At 45.2% G+C, this 18195-nt stretch overlaps 1 protein-coding gene across 11 annotated transcripts in view; it reads left to right on the top strand.

The window, feature by feature from the left end:
* The window catches only part of pleca (plectin a), a 68908-nt gene extending 51206 nt beyond the window's left edge, over positions 1 to 17702 (top strand). For all 11 annotated transcript variants that reach the window (XM_062409687.1, XM_062409688.1, XM_062409690.1 and 8 more), the window contains 14 exons: positions 163 to 317; positions 400 to 526; positions 1163 to 1346; positions 1459 to 1479; positions 1932 to 2089; positions 2373 to 2551; positions 2646 to 2784; positions 2866 to 3222; positions 3469 to 3552; positions 3654 to 3758; positions 4094 to 4192; positions 5794 to 9141; positions 9718 to 16700; positions 16791 to 17702. In XM_062409687.1, the coding sequence (XP_062265671.1) occupies positions 163 to 317; positions 400 to 526; positions 1163 to 1346; positions 1459 to 1479; positions 1932 to 2089; positions 2373 to 2551; positions 2646 to 2784; positions 2866 to 3222; positions 3469 to 3552; positions 3654 to 3758; positions 4094 to 4192; positions 5794 to 9141; positions 9718 to 15975 (11214 nt within the window). In that variant the 3' untranslated portion in view covers positions 15976 to 16700; positions 16791 to 17702. The remainder of the gene's footprint in view (positions 1 to 162; positions 318 to 399; positions 527 to 1162; positions 1347 to 1458; positions 1480 to 1931; positions 2090 to 2372; positions 2552 to 2645; positions 2785 to 2865; positions 3223 to 3468; positions 3553 to 3653; positions 3759 to 4093; positions 4193 to 5793; positions 9142 to 9717; positions 16701 to 16790) is intronic.
* The last annotated feature ends 493 nt before the right edge of the window (positions 17703 to 18195 follow it).

Below are 18195 nucleotides of genomic sequence, written 5' to 3' on the forward strand. Positions count from 1 at the left end.
GGGTCAGGAGAGAACTTGTTATACTTTGATTTGGCAGGTTCCCTCATTGTGTTGATTCATTTCTAATAAAGAGATCCCACCCACACGACTTTCTATTTGAAAAGGAGCTCAGATACTCGACAGGACTCGGTTGGACGTCAGCGTGTGTTTGATTCCCTCCAGATCACCGTCCACCGAGGAGATGAGTGTGCTCTGCTGAACAACTCGCAGCCTCACAAGTGGAAGGTGCTGAACGACAAAGGCTGCGAGTCGTCCGTCCCGTCCATCTGCTTCCTGGTCCCGCCCACCAACAAGGAGGCGGTGAACAGCGTGGCCGGGTGAGCTCAGTTAGATCCGTCACCGAATTCACCGCTCGTCACCGACACCTGCGTTTCCTAACGTCCACGTTTCGTCCCTCAGCCTGGAAGGAAACCTCCAGCGGCTGCAGACCATGTGGCAGACCATGTTCGTGGATATGAAGAGTCTGCTGTCCTGGCAATACCTGATGAGAGACATCCACATGATCAAGACCTGGAACATCAGCATGGTAACGTCCAGAAGCTAACACACGGAGACACTTTCTATCAAGTCCCTGGAGACATTGGCTTTTTGTTTCCTAAAACATCATTAGTTAATAAAATATAAAACATTTATATAACTTTATCATTTCTGCATTTCTAAGTCGCGGCACGATGGTAAAGTGATTAGCACTGTGGCCTCACACAAAACAGATTGGTTCAAATCCCGGTTCATCCAGGTGACTGTATCCTGCCTCTTGTGTGGTATTCTTAATGAATGGATATATTTATATCATACCATAGATTAAAGATAATATATAAATACTTTAGTTTAATATAAATACAGTTTATATTCACTTAATATGAGATAATCTTTTATAAATGCATCTTGCTGTTTCCTCAGTGGAGTAATTTCCTTATTTATATCTAGTTATGCAAGCTTATATTTGATCTGTAATAACATTATACTTGTACATCCATATATGAATGAATGGACTCTCTTTATATCCTATAACAACTGTTTCTACACTATTTTCATGTGGAAACCACTTTGCTTCAGCCTGATAAGTGCTGTATGAAAAAGTCCATTATATTATTATCACATATGAAGGCACAGCTTTGAGTAGAACTGGTGTTTTCCTGATATTATGCCCCCCCCCCTGCAGTTTAAGACCCTGAGGGTGGAGGAGTACCGTCTGGCTCTGAGAAACCTGGAGCAGCACTACCAGGACTTCCTGCGCGACTCCCAGGACTCCCAGATGTTCGGGGCCGAGGACCGAATGCAAGTGGAGTCCAACTACAACAAGGCCAACACACACTACAACACAATGGTCAGCACCGCAGAGCAAGGTGTGTACCGCTGGGTTGTTGAAGCTCATTGAGGCAGGAACAGTTTTTATTTGACATTTGTGTTGACATCCATTCATCTGTGTGAAAGTTGACTGTCGGGTTCATGTTGCAGGATACGTGCCACCCAGGACAGGTAAGGGGCTTCGGAGGAGTAACAGGAGCTTCTGATTGGCTGATTGTGTGTGTCTGTGTGTGTGTGTGTGTGTGTTTGTGTAATCGTGTCTCACTTAATTTATTAACTCAATCAGCTTCATCACTTCCTCCCTCACTTCTCTCTGTGTTTCTCTTCTTGTGTCTCAGTGAATGATTTAATAAATTAATTATTAATCAGATTATTTGTTTTAAAGTGTTTGAGAGTAATTTACATTTTAAATGCTTAAGTTAAAAACAACACAATATAGATAATAACAGTTCTATGTCACTTTAACTAATCCTCTTTTCAGACTTTTCATGCAGTGGTTTGATTGTTGGCTAAATATAATCCTGACTTGAACTAATTCCCAGCTCCTCTTCTTTGCAAACAGATTAAATATGTTAATAAATATATGATTATATCTTCTATGCACGTTATTCTGAATCCACCAGGTGAGCAGGATGAGTCCATGTGCAAGACCTACCTGACAAAGATCAAGGAGCTGCGTCTGATGCTGGAGGGATGTGAGAATCGAACGGTGACACGTCTCCGTCAGCCCGTGGACAAGGAGCCGCTGAAGGCCTGTGCCCAGAAGACCGCGGAGCAAATGGTACAGTCCAGAAAAATATGAACAATATCACAATCGAAGCTCTGTCACACTTTTAAACTTGTGTTGTTTAAACCCATGGACTGTTTATTAAGACATGACAGGCCAAAGCGTCTTGATCGCCCCCTGGTGGCTGACTGCAGTATAGATCATAACCTCCACGTACTCCATGTTAGCGGATTGGACATGTTCCAAAATAAAAAAGACTTGACTTGAATTTAATACCAGTAATATGTGCAGGATATTGGCTGAAATACTGAATCTTTCCCTCTGTGCTCGCTGGCAGAAAGTTCAGTCTGAGTTGGAGGGCCTGAAGAAGGACTTGAGCTCCATCGCTGAGAAGACGGAGGAGGTCCTGGTGTCTCCTCAGCAGTCCAGCTCGGCCCCGATGCTGCGCTCGGAGCTGGACGTCACCCTGAGGAAGATGGAGCACGTCTACGGCCTCTCGTCCGTCTACCTGGACAAGTGAGGCTCTCTCTCTCTCTCTCTCTCCCTGTGGACTTACAGCTGTAACTTTGCTTCTTTTTTTTTTAACACGACGTGCACTGTTCGGTTTCAGGCTGAAGACCATCGACGTCGTGATCAGGAACACCAAAGACGCTGAGGACACGCTGAAGAGTTATGAGACTCGTCTGCGTGACGTCAGTAAGGTGCCGGCGGAGGAGAAGGAGGTGGAGGAGCATCGCACTCAGCTCAAGGTCTGTCCTCTTTCATCTACAATCACATTTTGATGTTTGCTTTGAAGGAGCCTGTTGTGACTCGGTTCTTCTCCGGGACAGTCCATGCGTGACGAGGCGGAGAAGGACCAGGTGGCGTTCGACCGGCTGCAGGACGAGCTGAGGAGAGCCACGACCATCAACGACAAGATGACGAGGATCCACAGCGAGCGGGACGGCGAGCTGGAGCACTACCGCCTGCTGGTCAGCGGCCTCCTGGAGCGCTGGCAGGCCGTGTTCGCCCAGATGGAGCTGAGGCTCAGGGAGCTGGACCTCCTCGGGCGCCACATGACCTCCTACCGCCGGAGCTACGAGTGGCTCATCCGATGGCTCGGGGAGGCGAGGCAGCGGCAGGAGAAGATCCAGGCGCTGCCGGTCGGTGACAGCAAGGCTCTCAAGGAGCAACTGGCAGAGGAGAAGGTACTGGAGGAGAGAAGCTGTTACGCCCCCTGGTGGTCACACTGGCAGCGCAGATTCAGAATCAGTTCTCTCTCTGAACATCGATTCCTCTCTGGCTTTCGTAGATTTGAGATCTTGTGTTGTTGATAATTAAATAGGCCTTGTAGCTAAAGCTTTCTCTCTTTGTTGGGAGAAATGTATTCAACTATGATTTAAAAGTAAATCATTTTCATACTCACAATGACATTTGTTCATTTTTACTCAAAGAAACTCCTGGAAGAGATCGAGACCAACAAGGACAAGATTGAAAACTGCCACAAAGATGCCAAAGCGTACATCGACTCCGTGAAGGTTCGTACTAGTAACTTCAGCTTTGCAAGGAATTTTATTTCCGGGCCCAACTTAAGGTATTTTTTGGAGCTCGTCTTCATTTTGTTTTCGTTCCTTTTTAGGATTATGAATTCCAGGTCTTGACCTACAAAGCTCTGCAAGAGCCAATCGCTTCTCCCCTGAAGAAACCCAAGATAGAGTGTGCGTCGGACAACATCATCCAGGAGGTGGGGTTCACACACACACCTGCAGCTGGTTGTCGTCTGACCTTGTTAAGACGTTAACAGTAGTTTGACCTTTTGGGAAATAGGTTAATTTGCTGAGTCAGCAGGTTTTTAGCTTAGCTTAGCACAAAGGCTGGAAACAAGGGGGGATGCTAGCCTTGGTTGGTCCAAAGATCAAATAATGAGCATTTCTGTCACACAAGCAGTTACTGGATAAAACACATCTAAAAATGTATTTAACAGTTATAAACACAATCATGGTAACTAAATCTACTGTAAAGAATAATATCATGTCATGTTTTTTAAAGTTGATTTACGATTCTGTTGATTTCTTTCAGTACGTCACCCTGAGAACACGCTACAGTGAACTCACCACTCTCAACAGCCAGTACATTAAGTTCATCATGGAAACACAGCGCCGCCTGGAGAGCGATGAGGTAATTACACTCACTAACGACAAGCCGCAGCTTCACTCACACAAACCACGGCTGCCTGTTAACAGAGCCATGAATCCTTTGTGATTAAATACGTTCTGAATGTTCACTCTTAAATGTACGATTGTGAGGCGGACGAGAGCAAAGAGTGGTGAGGCAAACTGTTTCATGTTGCATCACATCCCCTCTCTGATATCTGTCTCTCATTCCCCGACTCTGTGTATTTTAGTCAAATCATGTCACGTAGATTGTCCACGTCAGATTCAGTCACGTTTTTTCTAACCTCTCAGCTGCTTGTCCGACTTCTTTCATTTTATATCTGCTTCTTTATTCCCTCTTGAAATCGCTCGTGATTTGAAGTTTTTTTTTTTTCTGGCTCGGCTCCTTTTCTTTCGATCTGCACCTTCAACCGTTCTTTTCTCCCTTTTCCTCTTTTCTAACTTTCTGTTGTGTTTGATCCTTTTGATCCCGGCTCGCCAGTGCTTTGTCATGACGAATGTTAATCACGAGCTTAAGAGATGAAGCACCAGGTATTTAACAGAAGAACCCTCTCAGTCATATCACCTCACCTGTCTTCCCTTGTTACTGTCATTGAAGAGGAAGGTTCAGGATCTCCGGGAAATGTTTTGTAACCGAGACCACTTTCAGTTTATTAAAAATATTTGTGGATTTTAGCTCTACATTTGATAATCATCTAAATTTGCTAAATATTCATGTTGTCTTAATTTGACATTTGGACACTTTTTGATGGAGTCCTTAGTCTGCAGAACCTGTTTTCTGAGGAGCTGGAATATGAAAATGTGAGTTTTGAAAATACTGAACCTTCCTCATAAATATCAGTCACCTGAACTTCAACATTCTTGATAAACTGTCAAACTCATCTCTTGCTGTTTATCTGACGTCTCAGCTGATGTGTCTTGATCCTGGATTTGTGTCTCATCACAGACACTGAATCCAACCTTCCTTTGTATCGTGTGTCGACATCTGGTTGTGTTTTCTGCATCACTAAGCTCATCTTCATAATGTGGCTATTCCTGGTTCCTACACCTCGAATTCTGACTTGATGTGATGTAAATCCATAAACAACTGTTTTGTGGGTTCTTTGTTCAGTCGTTGTGTATTTTCACACTGCGCTTTATACTTTTTGCATGCTCACTATTCTCTATCCCTTAATGCTCCTTGGTTATTTTACTGACTGAAAGATGCTGACTCAACACATTTTATGAAGAAATATAAATATACAATATTACTCAACACATACAAATATTGAAAAATATGATAAAGCCTAATTTGCACTGTAACTGTTTAGATCGTTGATCAATTAAATTGCCTGAACAGCATGAAGTCACAGTGTCAAGCTGTGTTGTGAAGTAAAGTCTTGTTCTTTGTGTCATACACTGATTAAACATGACAGACGTTTCCCAATTCTGTATTTACCCTTAGTTTAAAATAACTGTATATTTTCTGTTGCTGTAACATATCCTCATGTATTTACATTTTTATGTACCTACATGTATTATTAACGCAGAAGATCTATTTAATAGTCTAGCACCTCTAACATGCTCTCAATTCTCTTTGCTCCCTCTTTGCTTCTACTAATGCAGAAAGCTTCTGAGAAACTAAAAGAAGAGGAGAGGAGAAGGCTGGCCGAAATACAGGCCGAGTTAGAGAAGCAGAAACAGTTGGCCGAGGCTCACGCTAAATCTGTGGCCAAAGCAGAGCAGGAGGCGCAGGAGCTGAAGCTGAGGATGAAGGAGGAGGCCGGCAAGAGGCAGGACGTGGCTGTGGACGCTGAGAAGCAGAAGCAAAACATACAGCAAGAGCTGCATCACCTGAAGAGTCTGTCCGATCAGGAGATCAAGTCCAAGAATCAGCAGCTGGAGGAGGCCCTGGTCAGCCGCAGGAGGATTGAGGAAGAAATCCACATAATCAGACTCCAGTTAGAGACGACCATTACACAGAAGACGACATCGGAGTCTGAGTTACAGAAGCTCAGGGACAAAGCTGCGGAGGCTGAGAAGCTCAGGAAAGCTGCACAGGACGAGGCAGAGCGGCTTCGCAAGCAGGTAACCGAAGAGACTCAGAAGAAGAAAAATGCTGAAGATGAGCTGAAGAGTAAATCTGATGCAGAAAAAGAAGCTGCCAAGCAGAAGCAGAGGGCGCTGGATGACCTGCAGAAATTCAAGATGCAAGCAGAGGAGGCCGAGAGGCGTATGAAGCAGGCCGAGGAGGAGAAGATTAGGCAGATTAAGGTCGTGGAGGAGGTGGCACAGAAGAGTGCGGCCACACATCTGCAAACCACATCCATGTCATTCAATGAAAAGGCAACAAAGCTCGAGGAATCCCTCAAGAAAGAGCAGGGCACCGTTCTGAAGTTGCAGGAAGAAGCTGAAAGACTTCGGAAACAACAGGAGGAGGCAAACAAAGCCAGGGAGCAAGCGGAGAAGGAGCTTGAAACATGGAGGCAGAAAGCCAATGAGGCTCTCCGCTTGAGGCTACAGGCCGAGGAGGAAGCCCAGAAGAAGAGTCAGGCTCAGGAGGAGGCCGAGAAGCAGAAGCTTGAGGCCGAGCGAGACGCCAAGAAACGGGGCAAAGCTGAGGAAGCTGCCCTTAAGCAGAAGGAGAACGCAGAGAAAGAGTTAGAAAAACAGAGGAAATTTGCAGAACAAATAGCTCAGAACAAGCTGTCTGCAGAACAAGAGTGCATCCGCTTAAAGGCCGACTTTGAACATGCAGAGCAGCAGAGGGGCCTGTTGGATAACGAGCTCCAGCGTCTGAAAAACGAGGTGAACGCTGCTGAGAAGCAGAGGAAACAACTGGAGGACGAGCTGGCTAAAGTCCGGAGTGAAATGGACGGCCTCCTGCACATGAAGATTCAAGCGGAGGAGGAGACGCTGTCAAAAACCGAGAAGAGCAAACAGCTTCTGGAGTCTGAGGCGCTGAAAATGAAACAGCTCGCCGAGGAAGCTACCAGGCTGAGATCGGTTGCCGAAGAAGCAAAGAAGCAGAGGCAGGTCGCGGAGGATGAGGCGGCGCGGCAAAGAGCAGAGGCTGAAAAGATACTCAAGGAAAAACTGGCTGCCATCAACGAGGCGACACGTCTGAAGACTGAGGCAGAGATGGCTCTAAAAGCCAAAGAGGCCGAGAATGAAAGACTGAAAAGAAAAGCAGAGGATGAAGCCTATCAGAGGAAGATGCTGGAGGACCAAGCTGCTCTGCACAAACAAGACATCGCAGAGAAAATCACACACCTGCAGAGCTCGTCTGTTTCTGAGTTGGGGCGACAGAAGACTATCGTGGAGGAAACGCTGAGGCAGAAAAGGGTGGTCGAAGAGGAAATCCACATCATAAAGATTAACTTTGAGAAGGCTTCAAAAGAGAAGTCCGATTTAGAGTCGGAGTTGAAGAAACTGAAGGGTATCGCAGATGAAACAGAGAAAAGCAAACTCAAAGCTGAGGCGGAGGCAGAGAAACTGAAAAAGCTCGCTGCAGAGGAGGAGAAGAAAAGGAAAGAAGCCGAGGAGAAGGTGAAAAGGATTACTGCAGCAGAGGAGGAGGCGGCAAGACAATGCAAAGCCGCTCAGGAGGAAGTCCAGCGCCTCAAAAAGAAAGCTGCCGACGCGAATAAGCAGAAAGACAAGGCAGAGAAGGATGCAGAGCAGCAGGTCATTCTGGCCAAAGAGGCCGCACAGAAATGCACGGCTGCAGAACAGAAAGCTCAAGATGTTCTCAGCAAGAACAAAGAGGACACTCTCGCTCAGGAAAAGCTTAAAGACGAGTTTGAAAACTCCAAGAAACTTGCACAAGCAGCTGAGAAGGCCAAGGAGAAAGCAGAGAAGGAGGCAGCCCTGCTGCGTCAAAAAGCCGAGGAGGCTGAAAAACTGAAAAAAGCAGCGGAGGACGAAGCGGCTAAACAGGCCAAAGCTCAGAAAGACACCGAGAAACTGAGGAAAGAGGCCGAGGACGAGGCCTCGAAGAGAGCAGCAGCAGAGGCAGCCGCTCTGAAGCAGAAGAAGCAGGCGGATGCAGAGATGGCCAAGCACAAAAAAGAAGCAGAGCAAGCACTTAAACAGAAGTCTCAGGTGGAAAAGGAACTGACAGGGGTCAAACTGCAACTGGACGAGACGGATAAGCAGAAAGCTTTGTTGGACAAGGAGCTTCAGAGAGTTAAAGGTGAAGTGAACGATGCTGTCAACCAAAAGGCGCAGGTGGAGGATGAACTCGCCAAAGTCAAGATCCAGATGGACGAGCTCCTGAAGCTCAAGCTGAAAATCGAGGAGGAGAACCGCCGCCTCATGAAGAAGGACAAAGATAAAACCCAGAAAGTTCTCGCAGAGGAAGCAGAGAAAATGAAGAGCTTGGCCGAGGAAGCTGCGAAACTCACTGTGGTGGCTGAAGAAACAGCCAGACAGAGGAAGATGGCTGAGTCTGACCTGGCTGAACAGAGGGCACTTGCAGAGAAGATACTGAAGGAGAAGATGCAGGCCATCCAAGAAGCCACAAAACTGAAAGCCGAGGCAGAGGAGCTCAATAAACAAAAGAACCAGGCCCAGGAAAAGGCTAAAAAACTCCAGGAGGACAAACAGCAGATCCAGCAGCGTCTCGATAAGGAGACGGAGGGTTTCCAGAAATCCTTGGAGGCTGAGCGAAAGAGGCAGCTGGAGGTTTCAGCCGAGGCAGAGAAGCTGAGATTGAAGGTGAAGGAGCTCAGTGACGCTCAGGCCAAAGCTGATGCGGATGCAAAGAAATTCAAGAAACAAGCCGATGAAGCAAAAGCTCAGCTTCAAGCGACGGAGAAGCAAACTACAGAGACTGTTGTGCAGAAGCTGGAGACCCAGAGGCTCCAGAGCACCAGAGAGGTGGATGACCTGACGAAGAAAATCGCTGACCTGGAAAAGGAGCGAGAGAAACTGAAAAAAGAGGCGGAGGCGGTTCAGAAAAAATCTAAAGAGGTATTGTGCCATGATGTTATCAGTTTGTAGAACCTCTGCTAAACACACTAACCACAGAACAGGAACAGCTCATGTAAATTGCTGTGTCTTTAATTAACAGCCAGCAATTTATATGAATTTCATTCAAAACACAATAGTACAGAACTTAAATGTTTATTTACGCTCTCGCTCAGATGAAATGATTGATGCATTTCTCATTTCTGTTTGATAAATATGCAGCTAGACCCAGGGAACGGTTAGCTTAGCATAAAGACTGGAAACTGCAGGAAACACTTAGTTTCCAATTCATGTTTTTTTGCTGATAAAAAAAATAAATGATGCAAAATTAAGTTAGAATTTGAAGGTGTTACTGTCAGACAGAGCCAGGCTAGCTGTTTCCTCCTGTTTACAGTCTTTATGCTAAGCTAAGCTAACCCTCTCCTGGGTCCAGCTTCATATTTACTGTGCAGTCATGTGAGTCATCAATCAAAGCTATTTCTAAGATTGTTGCACTATTTTAATATTTCTTTAAGATGATGGGTCAATTTGTGTTTTATGTCATTTTATTGATGTTATTTCTTCACTTTTTTCAAACAGATGGCAAATGCCCAACAAGAGCAAATTGAGCAACAGAAGGTCGAACTTCAGCAGACGTTCCTCACAGAAAAGGACATATTGCTGAAAAGAGAAAAGGCGGTGGAAGATGAGAAGAAGAAGTTAGAGAAACAGCTCGAAGATGAAATGAACAAAGCCAAAGCTCTAAAAGATGAACAAGAACGTCAGCGGAAACTAATGGAAGAAGAGAAGAAGAAACTCCAGGCCATAATGGACGAAGCTGTAAAGAAACAGAAGGACGCTGAAGCGGAGGTGAAAAACAAGCAGAAAGAAATGGAAGTGCTTGAAAAGAAAAGGCTCGACCAAGAGAAGCTCCTGGGAGAAGAAAACAAAAAGCTCAGAGAGAAACTTCAGAATCTGGCGGTTGCCTCTAAACCGGTTGAATCCCAAACTAAGAATATCGAAGTCCAGACCGATGAAGTCCCAGAGGACCAGTTAGTTGCCATGACCATGGTGGGAACCACGAAGAGTGTTTTCAATGGTTCTGTTGAAGTGGACGGAGTGAAGAAAGATGGACAATCACCTTTATCCTTTGAGGGAATTAGAGAGAGGGTTCCTGCCGAGAGGCTCCATGACATTGGGGTTTTAACCAAAAAGGAGTTCGACAAATTGAAAAAGGGCAAAGTTTCTGTGCAAGACCTGGAAAAGACAGATAAAGTCAAATCATGTCTCAAGGGTCAGAGCTGTGTTGGAGGTGTCTTGACTCCATCCAAAGAGAAAATGAGTGTCTATCAGGCCATGACAGAGAACAGGATCACTCCCAACACTGCCACCATGCTGCTGGAGGCTCAGGCAGCTTCTGGTTACATCGTCGATCCAGTGAGAAATAAACTGCTCTCTGTGGACGAGGCTGTTAAGGACGAGGTCATTGGACCTGAGCTCCATGACAGGATGCTCTCTGCTGAGAGAGCAGCTACTGGCTTCAAAGATCCATACACCGGAGCCAAAATCTCTGTCTTTGAGGCCATGAAAAAGGGACTTATCGAGAAGGAGCAGGCCACCAAATACCTGGATGTGCAGCTCGCAACTGGTGGTGTCATTGACCCTATCCATAGTCACAGGGTACCCCTCCAGACGGCCTACAAGCAAGGTCAGTTTGACGCAGACATGAATAAGAAACTGGCCGATCCCAGTGATGATAGCAAGTTATTCATCGACCCCAGCACTCAGGAGCAGCTCACTTACAAACAGCTGCTGGACAGATGTACCAAAGATGCCGAGACAGGCCTGCTGATATTACCGGTAACCGACACAGCTGCTCATAGTGAAAGATACACAGATGTGGAGGCAAAGGATGTGCTCAGCAAGGCTCACGTTGATGTGCCTTTCGGACGATTCAAGGGAAAAACTGTCACCATTTGGGAAGTCATCAATTCAGAATATTTCACTGAAGAGCAAAGACGTCAACTGATTCGCCAGTACAAGACGGGCAAGATCACGGTGGAGAAGATTATTAAAATAGTCCTCACTGTTGTGGAAGACAAGGAGAAAAACAATGAAAATGTGTTTAATGGACTGAGGGCTCCAGTGTCTGCCAATGAATTGTTAGAGTCTAAGGTTATAAACAAAGACTTGTTCAACAAGTTGAGTAACGGCAAGATAACAGTTAAAGAGATCTCTGAGATGGACTCTGTAAAGAAAGCACTTCAGGGAACAGCGAGCATCGCCGGGGTGCTGAATGAACAAACCAAGGAGAAAATGCCTTTCTATCAAGCTATGAAGAAAGAGTTACTGTCACCTGAAACTGCACTGAACCTCCTTGAAGCTCAAGCAGCGACAGGGTTTGTTGTCGATCCCGTAAAAAATGAGAGGCTCCCTGTAGATGATGCGGTAAAATCTGGTCTTGTGGGTCCAGAGCTGCATGAACGACTTCTTTCTGCTGAGAGAGCTGTCAACGGCTACAAAGATCCATATACAGGAAAGAAGGTGTCTCTGTTTGAGGCGATGAACAAAGGCCTTATTAAGAAAGACCACGGCATGCGTCTGCTCCAGGCACAACTGTCCACCGGTGGAATTATTGACCCTGTTAAAAGCTATCGCATCCCACATGAGGTCGCCTGCAAGCGTGGGTATTTGGATGAGGAAATCGCCAAGACCCTAAACAAGAGCAGTGATGAAACAAAGGTCTTTTATGATCCTAACTCACAAGAGGATGCGACCTACACTCAGCTCATGAACAAATGTGTCACTGATAAAGAAACTGGACTCCCGTTGCTTTCCCTCTCAAAGAAGGCTGCAAGGCCAAAAGAAGACAAACAGATTACACAGGCTAAGATTACTGAGGCTAAGAGTACTGAGTCTAAGATTACAGAGGCTAATATTACTGAGGCTCAAACAAAAGATGCGCTTAATCTGTCAACTATGGAGCTGGAGTATGGACCATTCAAAGGAAGAAAGGTCACCATTTGGGAGATCATAAACTCTGAGTACATCACTGAGGAGCAAAGAATACAGCTTATTCGACAGTACAGAATGGGACAGGTGACAATTGAAAGGTTGATAACGATTGTTATAACAATGGTTGGTGAAAAGGAGGACAAAACCAAGCAAGGCGTCTATTTCGAAGGCCTTAGGGCGTCGGTCGCTGCCAGCTCATTACTCGATTCCAACATCATTGACAAGGCGACATTTGATCAACTCCAACAGGGTAAAAAGACGCCTAAATCAGTCGGTGAATCTGACAAGGTCAGAAAGTACTTGCAGGGAACAGACCGCATTGATGGCGTCACTATGGAAGACTCAAACGAGAAGCTGAGCATTTATCAAGCAATGAAAAAGAACGCTTTACAGCAAAACACTGGGCTTGCACTACTAGAGGCCCAAGCTGGAACTGGTTTCATAACTGATCCAGTCAAGAATTTGAAATACTCTGTGGATGATGCTGTGAAGGCTGGAGTTGTTGGCCCAGAGCTTCATGAGAAACTTCTCTCAGCTGAAAAGGCAGTGACAGGATACAAAGATCCATACACAGGCAACAAGATTTCTCTGTTCCAAGCCATGAAGAAAGAACTTGTTCTAAGGGAGAATGCTATTCCTCTCCTGGAAGCTCAGATAACTACCGGAGGGATCATTGATCCAGTCAGCAGCCACCGTGTTCCCAGTGACGTGGCCATTCAGCGTGGCTACTTCAGTAAACAAATGGCCAAGTCCTTCAATGAACCTTCAGGTGACATTAAAGGCTTCACCGATCCCAACACCAATGAAAGTGTCACTTACAAGCAGTTGCTGGAGAAATGTGCAAGAGATCCCACATCTGGGTTGTGCTACCTGCCTCTGTCTAAAGTAGAGGCCCCTGCTCCCGTCGAGAAATCCTATCAGTACACAGAAGAACAAGCCCAGACAGATCTAGCCAACACTCAAATCGAGATCCCTCACAAGAGCTTTGCGGGACAGAGTATGACCATTTGGGAAGTCATGAATTCAAATATGCTTCCAGAGAAAGAGAGACAGCGCCTCCTGGAGCAATATCGCTTGGGGCAAATCACAAAAGACAGAATGCTCATCATCATCATTGAAATCATGGAACACAGAGAGACAATAAAGTCTGATCAGGGCATGTCCTGTGATGTCATCAGAAGAAGAGTTACTATTGAGGAGCTTTACAGCGCTCGAATTATTGACCTGCAAACTTACAACCTCCTGAAGCAAGAAAAGATGTCTATCCGTGAGATCATGGAGATGGAATCAGTCAAACAGTACCTCTTTGGCACTGGTTGTATTGCTGGGATTATGTCGGTCAGTCCACCAAAGATCAGCATCTACCAGGCCATGAAGAGTGGACACATTCAGCCCGAAGTCGCTTTGAATCTCCTTGAGGCACAAGCAGCAACCGGGTTCATGATTGATCCAGTCAAGGATGAGCTTCTGACTGTGGATGAAGCTGTGCGCAAAGGTCTCGTTGGCCCTGAACTCCATGACAAACTTCTCTCTGCTGAGAGAGCAGTCACAGGCTACAAGGATCCGTACACTGGAAAAGTGATTTCTCTCTTCCAAGCCATGAAAAAAGACCTGATTCCTGAGGATTATGCCCTGAGGCTTTTGGAGGCCCAGTATGCCACTGGTGGGTTCATGGATCCTGAATACTACTTCCGACTCCCCACAGATGTAGCTATGCAGCGTGGATACATCAACAAAGAGACACTTGACAGAATTTCTGAACCTACTGGGGATGTGCGTGGATACACCGATCCAACAGCAGAGGAGAAGCACTCCTATGCCCACCTGTTGAAAAGATGCAGAGTTGACAAAGGAACTGGTTTGAGGCTGCTCTCACTGGCAGACAGAAAACTCCTCTTCAAGGGTCTCAGAAAGCAAATCACCGTGGATGAGCTGCTTCGTTCACAGATTATCAGCCAAAAGACGTACAACGAACTCACTGAAGGTATCATTACAGTGGAGGAAGTCAGCAGAGAAGTGAAGAAATACCTCGAGGGCACCAGTTGTATCGCTGGTGTTTACGTAGAATCTAGCAAAGACCGGCTGTCTATTTATCAAGCAATGAAGAAGAACATGATCAGACCAGGAACTGCCTTTGAGCTCCTTGAGGCTCAAGCCGCCACAGGATATGTTATTGATCCAATCAAGAACCTTAAACTAAATGTCACAGAGGCTGTCAAGATGGGGGTTGTTGGCCAAGAGTTTAAAGATAAACTGGTCTCAGCTGAACGAGCTGTCACAGGCTACAAGGACCCTTATTCTGGAAAAATCATCTCTCTATTCCAGGCAATGAAAAAGGGTCTCATTCTCAAAGACCATGGCGTCCGTCTGCTAGAGGCTCAGATCGCCACCGGTGGGATCATTGATCCACAGGAGAGCCATCGACTGCCGGTTGAATCGGCTTATGAGCGTGGCCTCTTCGATGAAGAAATGAATGAAATCCTCACCGACCCATCTGATGACACAAAGGGCTTCTTTGACCCCAACACTGAGGAAAATCTCACCTACCTCCAGCTGATGGAGAGATGTATGATAGACCCGGAAACAGGCCTGGCTCTTCTGCTGTTGAAAGAGAAGAAGCGCGAGAGGAAGACATCGTCCAAGTCGTCTGTTCGTAAACGTCGGGTCGTCATCGTCGATCCAGAGACCGGTAAAGAGATGTCTGTGTACGAGGCGTACCAGAAAGGACTTATCGACCGCCAGACATATCAAGAGCTATCAGAGCAGGAGTGTGAATGGGAGGAAGTCACCATCACCTCATCTGACGGAGTCGTGAAATCCATTATCACCGACAGACGGTCTGGTCGGCAGTATGACATCGATGATGCAATCTCACGCAGCCTGATTGACAAGTCAGCTCTGGAGCAATACAGAGCAGGAACTCTCTCCATCACAGAGTTTGCAGACATGTTGTCTGGGAACATGAGTGGTTCCAGATCCCGTTCCTCCTCCTTTGGCTCCTCTTCTTCCTACCCCATGAGCCCAGTACCTACCATAAAAACACCAGCCACTACATGGATCGATCCCACAGAGGAAACTGGCCCTGTAGCTGGAATCTTAGACACAGAAACACTGGAGAAGGTGTCCGTCACTGAGGCCATTCACAGAAACCTCGTGGACAACATAACAGGCCAGAGGTTGCTGGAAGCTCAGGCCTGCACAGGAGGCATCCTGGACCCAAATACTGGAGAGAAATTTACTGTTGCAGATGCAATGAACAAAGGACTAGTAGATAAGATCATGGTGGACCGCATTACTCTGGCACAGAAGGCCTACAACGGGTTTGAGGATCCAAGAACAAAATCCAAAATGTCTGCAGCTCAAGCTCTGAAGAAAGGCTGGCTGTACTATGAGGCAGGGCAGCGCTTCCTGGAGGTCCAGTATCTCACTGGTGGATTAATTGAACCAGACGTCACCAACAGAGTGTCCGTAGATGACGCAGTGAAGAAAGGCACCTTAGACGCACGCACTGCACAAAAGCTGCGAGACGTTAGTGCCTACTCCAAATACCTTACATGCCCGAAAACCAAGCTTAAGATCTCTTACAAGGACGCAATGGAAAGAAGCATGGTAGAGGAGGGGACCGGTCTCCGACTACTCGAAGCATCCTCTCAGTCCAGCAAAGGCCTCTACAGCCCCTATAGCGTCAGTGGGTCCGGTTCCGCTAGTGGGTCACGCTCTGGTTCAAGAACTGGATCCAGGTCGGGCTCCAGAAGAGGCAGCTTTGACGCCACAGGATCAAGTTTCACCACAACCACCTTCTCTTCCTCCTTCACTTCACCCAGCTACACTCGTCGATACTGATGAGGAAAGACAACACTATAAAACCACAGTGCTCACAAGATGCCTAAATCAGTGGAATAGAGACTTCCTGTATTCTGCTCTGCGTGTGGTTGTTACAATACTTTTAATATTTAATATTTTTTACAAGTGGCATAATTTGGATGTTTGTATATTTCACATTTACTTCTAGTTACGTTTATGCTACTTTACGAGACATTGATTTTACTGCAAGATTATGCAACGGTGGATTATTATATCCAATATCTATCAATAACATTATTAACTGTATGTTAGCATAAATTTTTCAATAACATGAATTTAACGAACCAAATTAAGTGCACACACAAACAGAGATTCTTTGTACATGCATGTATTTCTGAATTGTAAAAATCAGGTTAAACAAATATGAAATCCACTCGTAGAGCAGAATTAGGAGTCTCTCCCCAAGATGAATGACACCTAGTGTCTGCTTTATGAATGCCAAGCTTCAAGATCTTTTCTCTCCTGGGCCACATTGCCACATATACTCCACCAGTATCTGAACACCAGTGCATTCCCAACAGGGTGTCCTCAAAACCTATAGTTGCAGCAACATGCAAACCTTATGAAATGAACTCCCAAAGATAAAAACTCCTACAAATGGAGGGACTATGCAGCCTGATATGACCATAACACCATCCTGGACTTAACCTCCAACCTCAAGACAAACCCATGAAAGTCCCGGCCGTGTTGGAAACTTACAACCGGTACGTAAAGAGATGATTCACACTGTTTTACTCTGTTTGTGTCATTTGTCCTGAAGTCTAATGTCTGTGTTCCATGTGTTCCTGGTCCAGGTTACATCCCCCCCACTCATCACGTCTCCTGCTCCTCTCAGAAGTCCTCCACGGACCCGAGGCTGTAATTCGGGCTGTGACCTTTTACTGTAATCGACCACTTTATGCAACACTCCAGAGTAACACTTGGTTTATTTTAACCGTGCAGCCATTTTTGAACCTATAGCATCTACTCTTAAACTCATTTAAAGGCCTAACACCCATGCTTTGTAAGTGCCTGCAAAATACTGTTTAACACTGCACTGGGTTGTTGAGTGGTGCAAGGTGGTTAGACTGTAAACGTGCATGACTGAAGGAGCAATGCTACTCATAAAGTATAATTACTGTGTTATCAGGTAAAGCTTTTGACAGTCCAGCTACAGTATGTCACAATCTGACTTTAAAAATACTAACAGTTTGTTTCAGTGTCTCGTCACACGGGGCTATAATGTGTGGTTTGAATGTTCAGTAGCTGAGATTTGAATATTTTGAATATATTTGAATATATTATGTATATTGATGATGATATAGAGGACTATTGCTGAAAGCCATGAGTTAACATTTCTTTGAGAAAGATCTACGAGCTCTGCCACCAGACCCAGTATTTGTATTTTCCACCCACACGTACTTGTTTTGAATTAAATTCTCCTTTGTAAAGCAGCACCTTTTGATCTATATCATTTTATTTTCGTACTCTGTCGCGTATCTCTGCTTTGCATGGTTTACTAACATTAACAAGGAGCGGAGAAAGAAAAATAAATAGTTGTATTCGTTTTAAGCATTTGTGTTATAGCTACGTTTCAAGAGGTCTGAAGGATGTATTTTAATCAGGGTCGTCGAGCCTTGTTAAAAAAATGGTGTATTTATAATAAAATGGTGACAAGGAATTTTATTGTAACACCCTACGCTATGTAAATAAAGATGGAAATTACAGGTTGTGTGTTTGTATTCATTACAACTTTACACTCAACTTTGATGGTGTTGACATGTATTTAATGTAGAGAGAGAGAGAGTGTGTGTGTGTGTGTGTGTTCTAGTTGAAATATTGACTTTAATTTGTGTATGTGTGCTGTATGGCGACCACAAAATATAAATTACCCATTGTAATCTATGTGTGATCTATTTTATCAATTATTTCTATCTTTTCTTTATGTTCACTTTATTTATAACCTCATTCTATCCATTCTGTCTTTTCTCTCTTTCTCTCTTTCTTCCTGTTCACATTATTAGTTACATTATTATTGTCTCTGTTCTGTGCATCCAATCTCCTCAGCCACAGGTCAGCACCGTGTGATCTGATTGGATGATTGGTGTCTGCATGTTCATTATATCAGCCAATTGTAATGTTACCGTCAGTTATCATCAGTTAATATCAGTTATTAGCAGTTACCATCTCTCCTCTTCACTCTTCTTCACTCTTCTTCAC

Source organism: Platichthys flesus, chromosome 17 (assembly GCF_949316205.1).
Source record: "Platichthys flesus chromosome 17, fPlaFle2.1, whole genome shotgun sequence".
NCBI lineage: Eukaryota > Metazoa > Chordata > Actinopteri > Pleuronectiformes > Pleuronectidae > Platichthys > Platichthys flesus.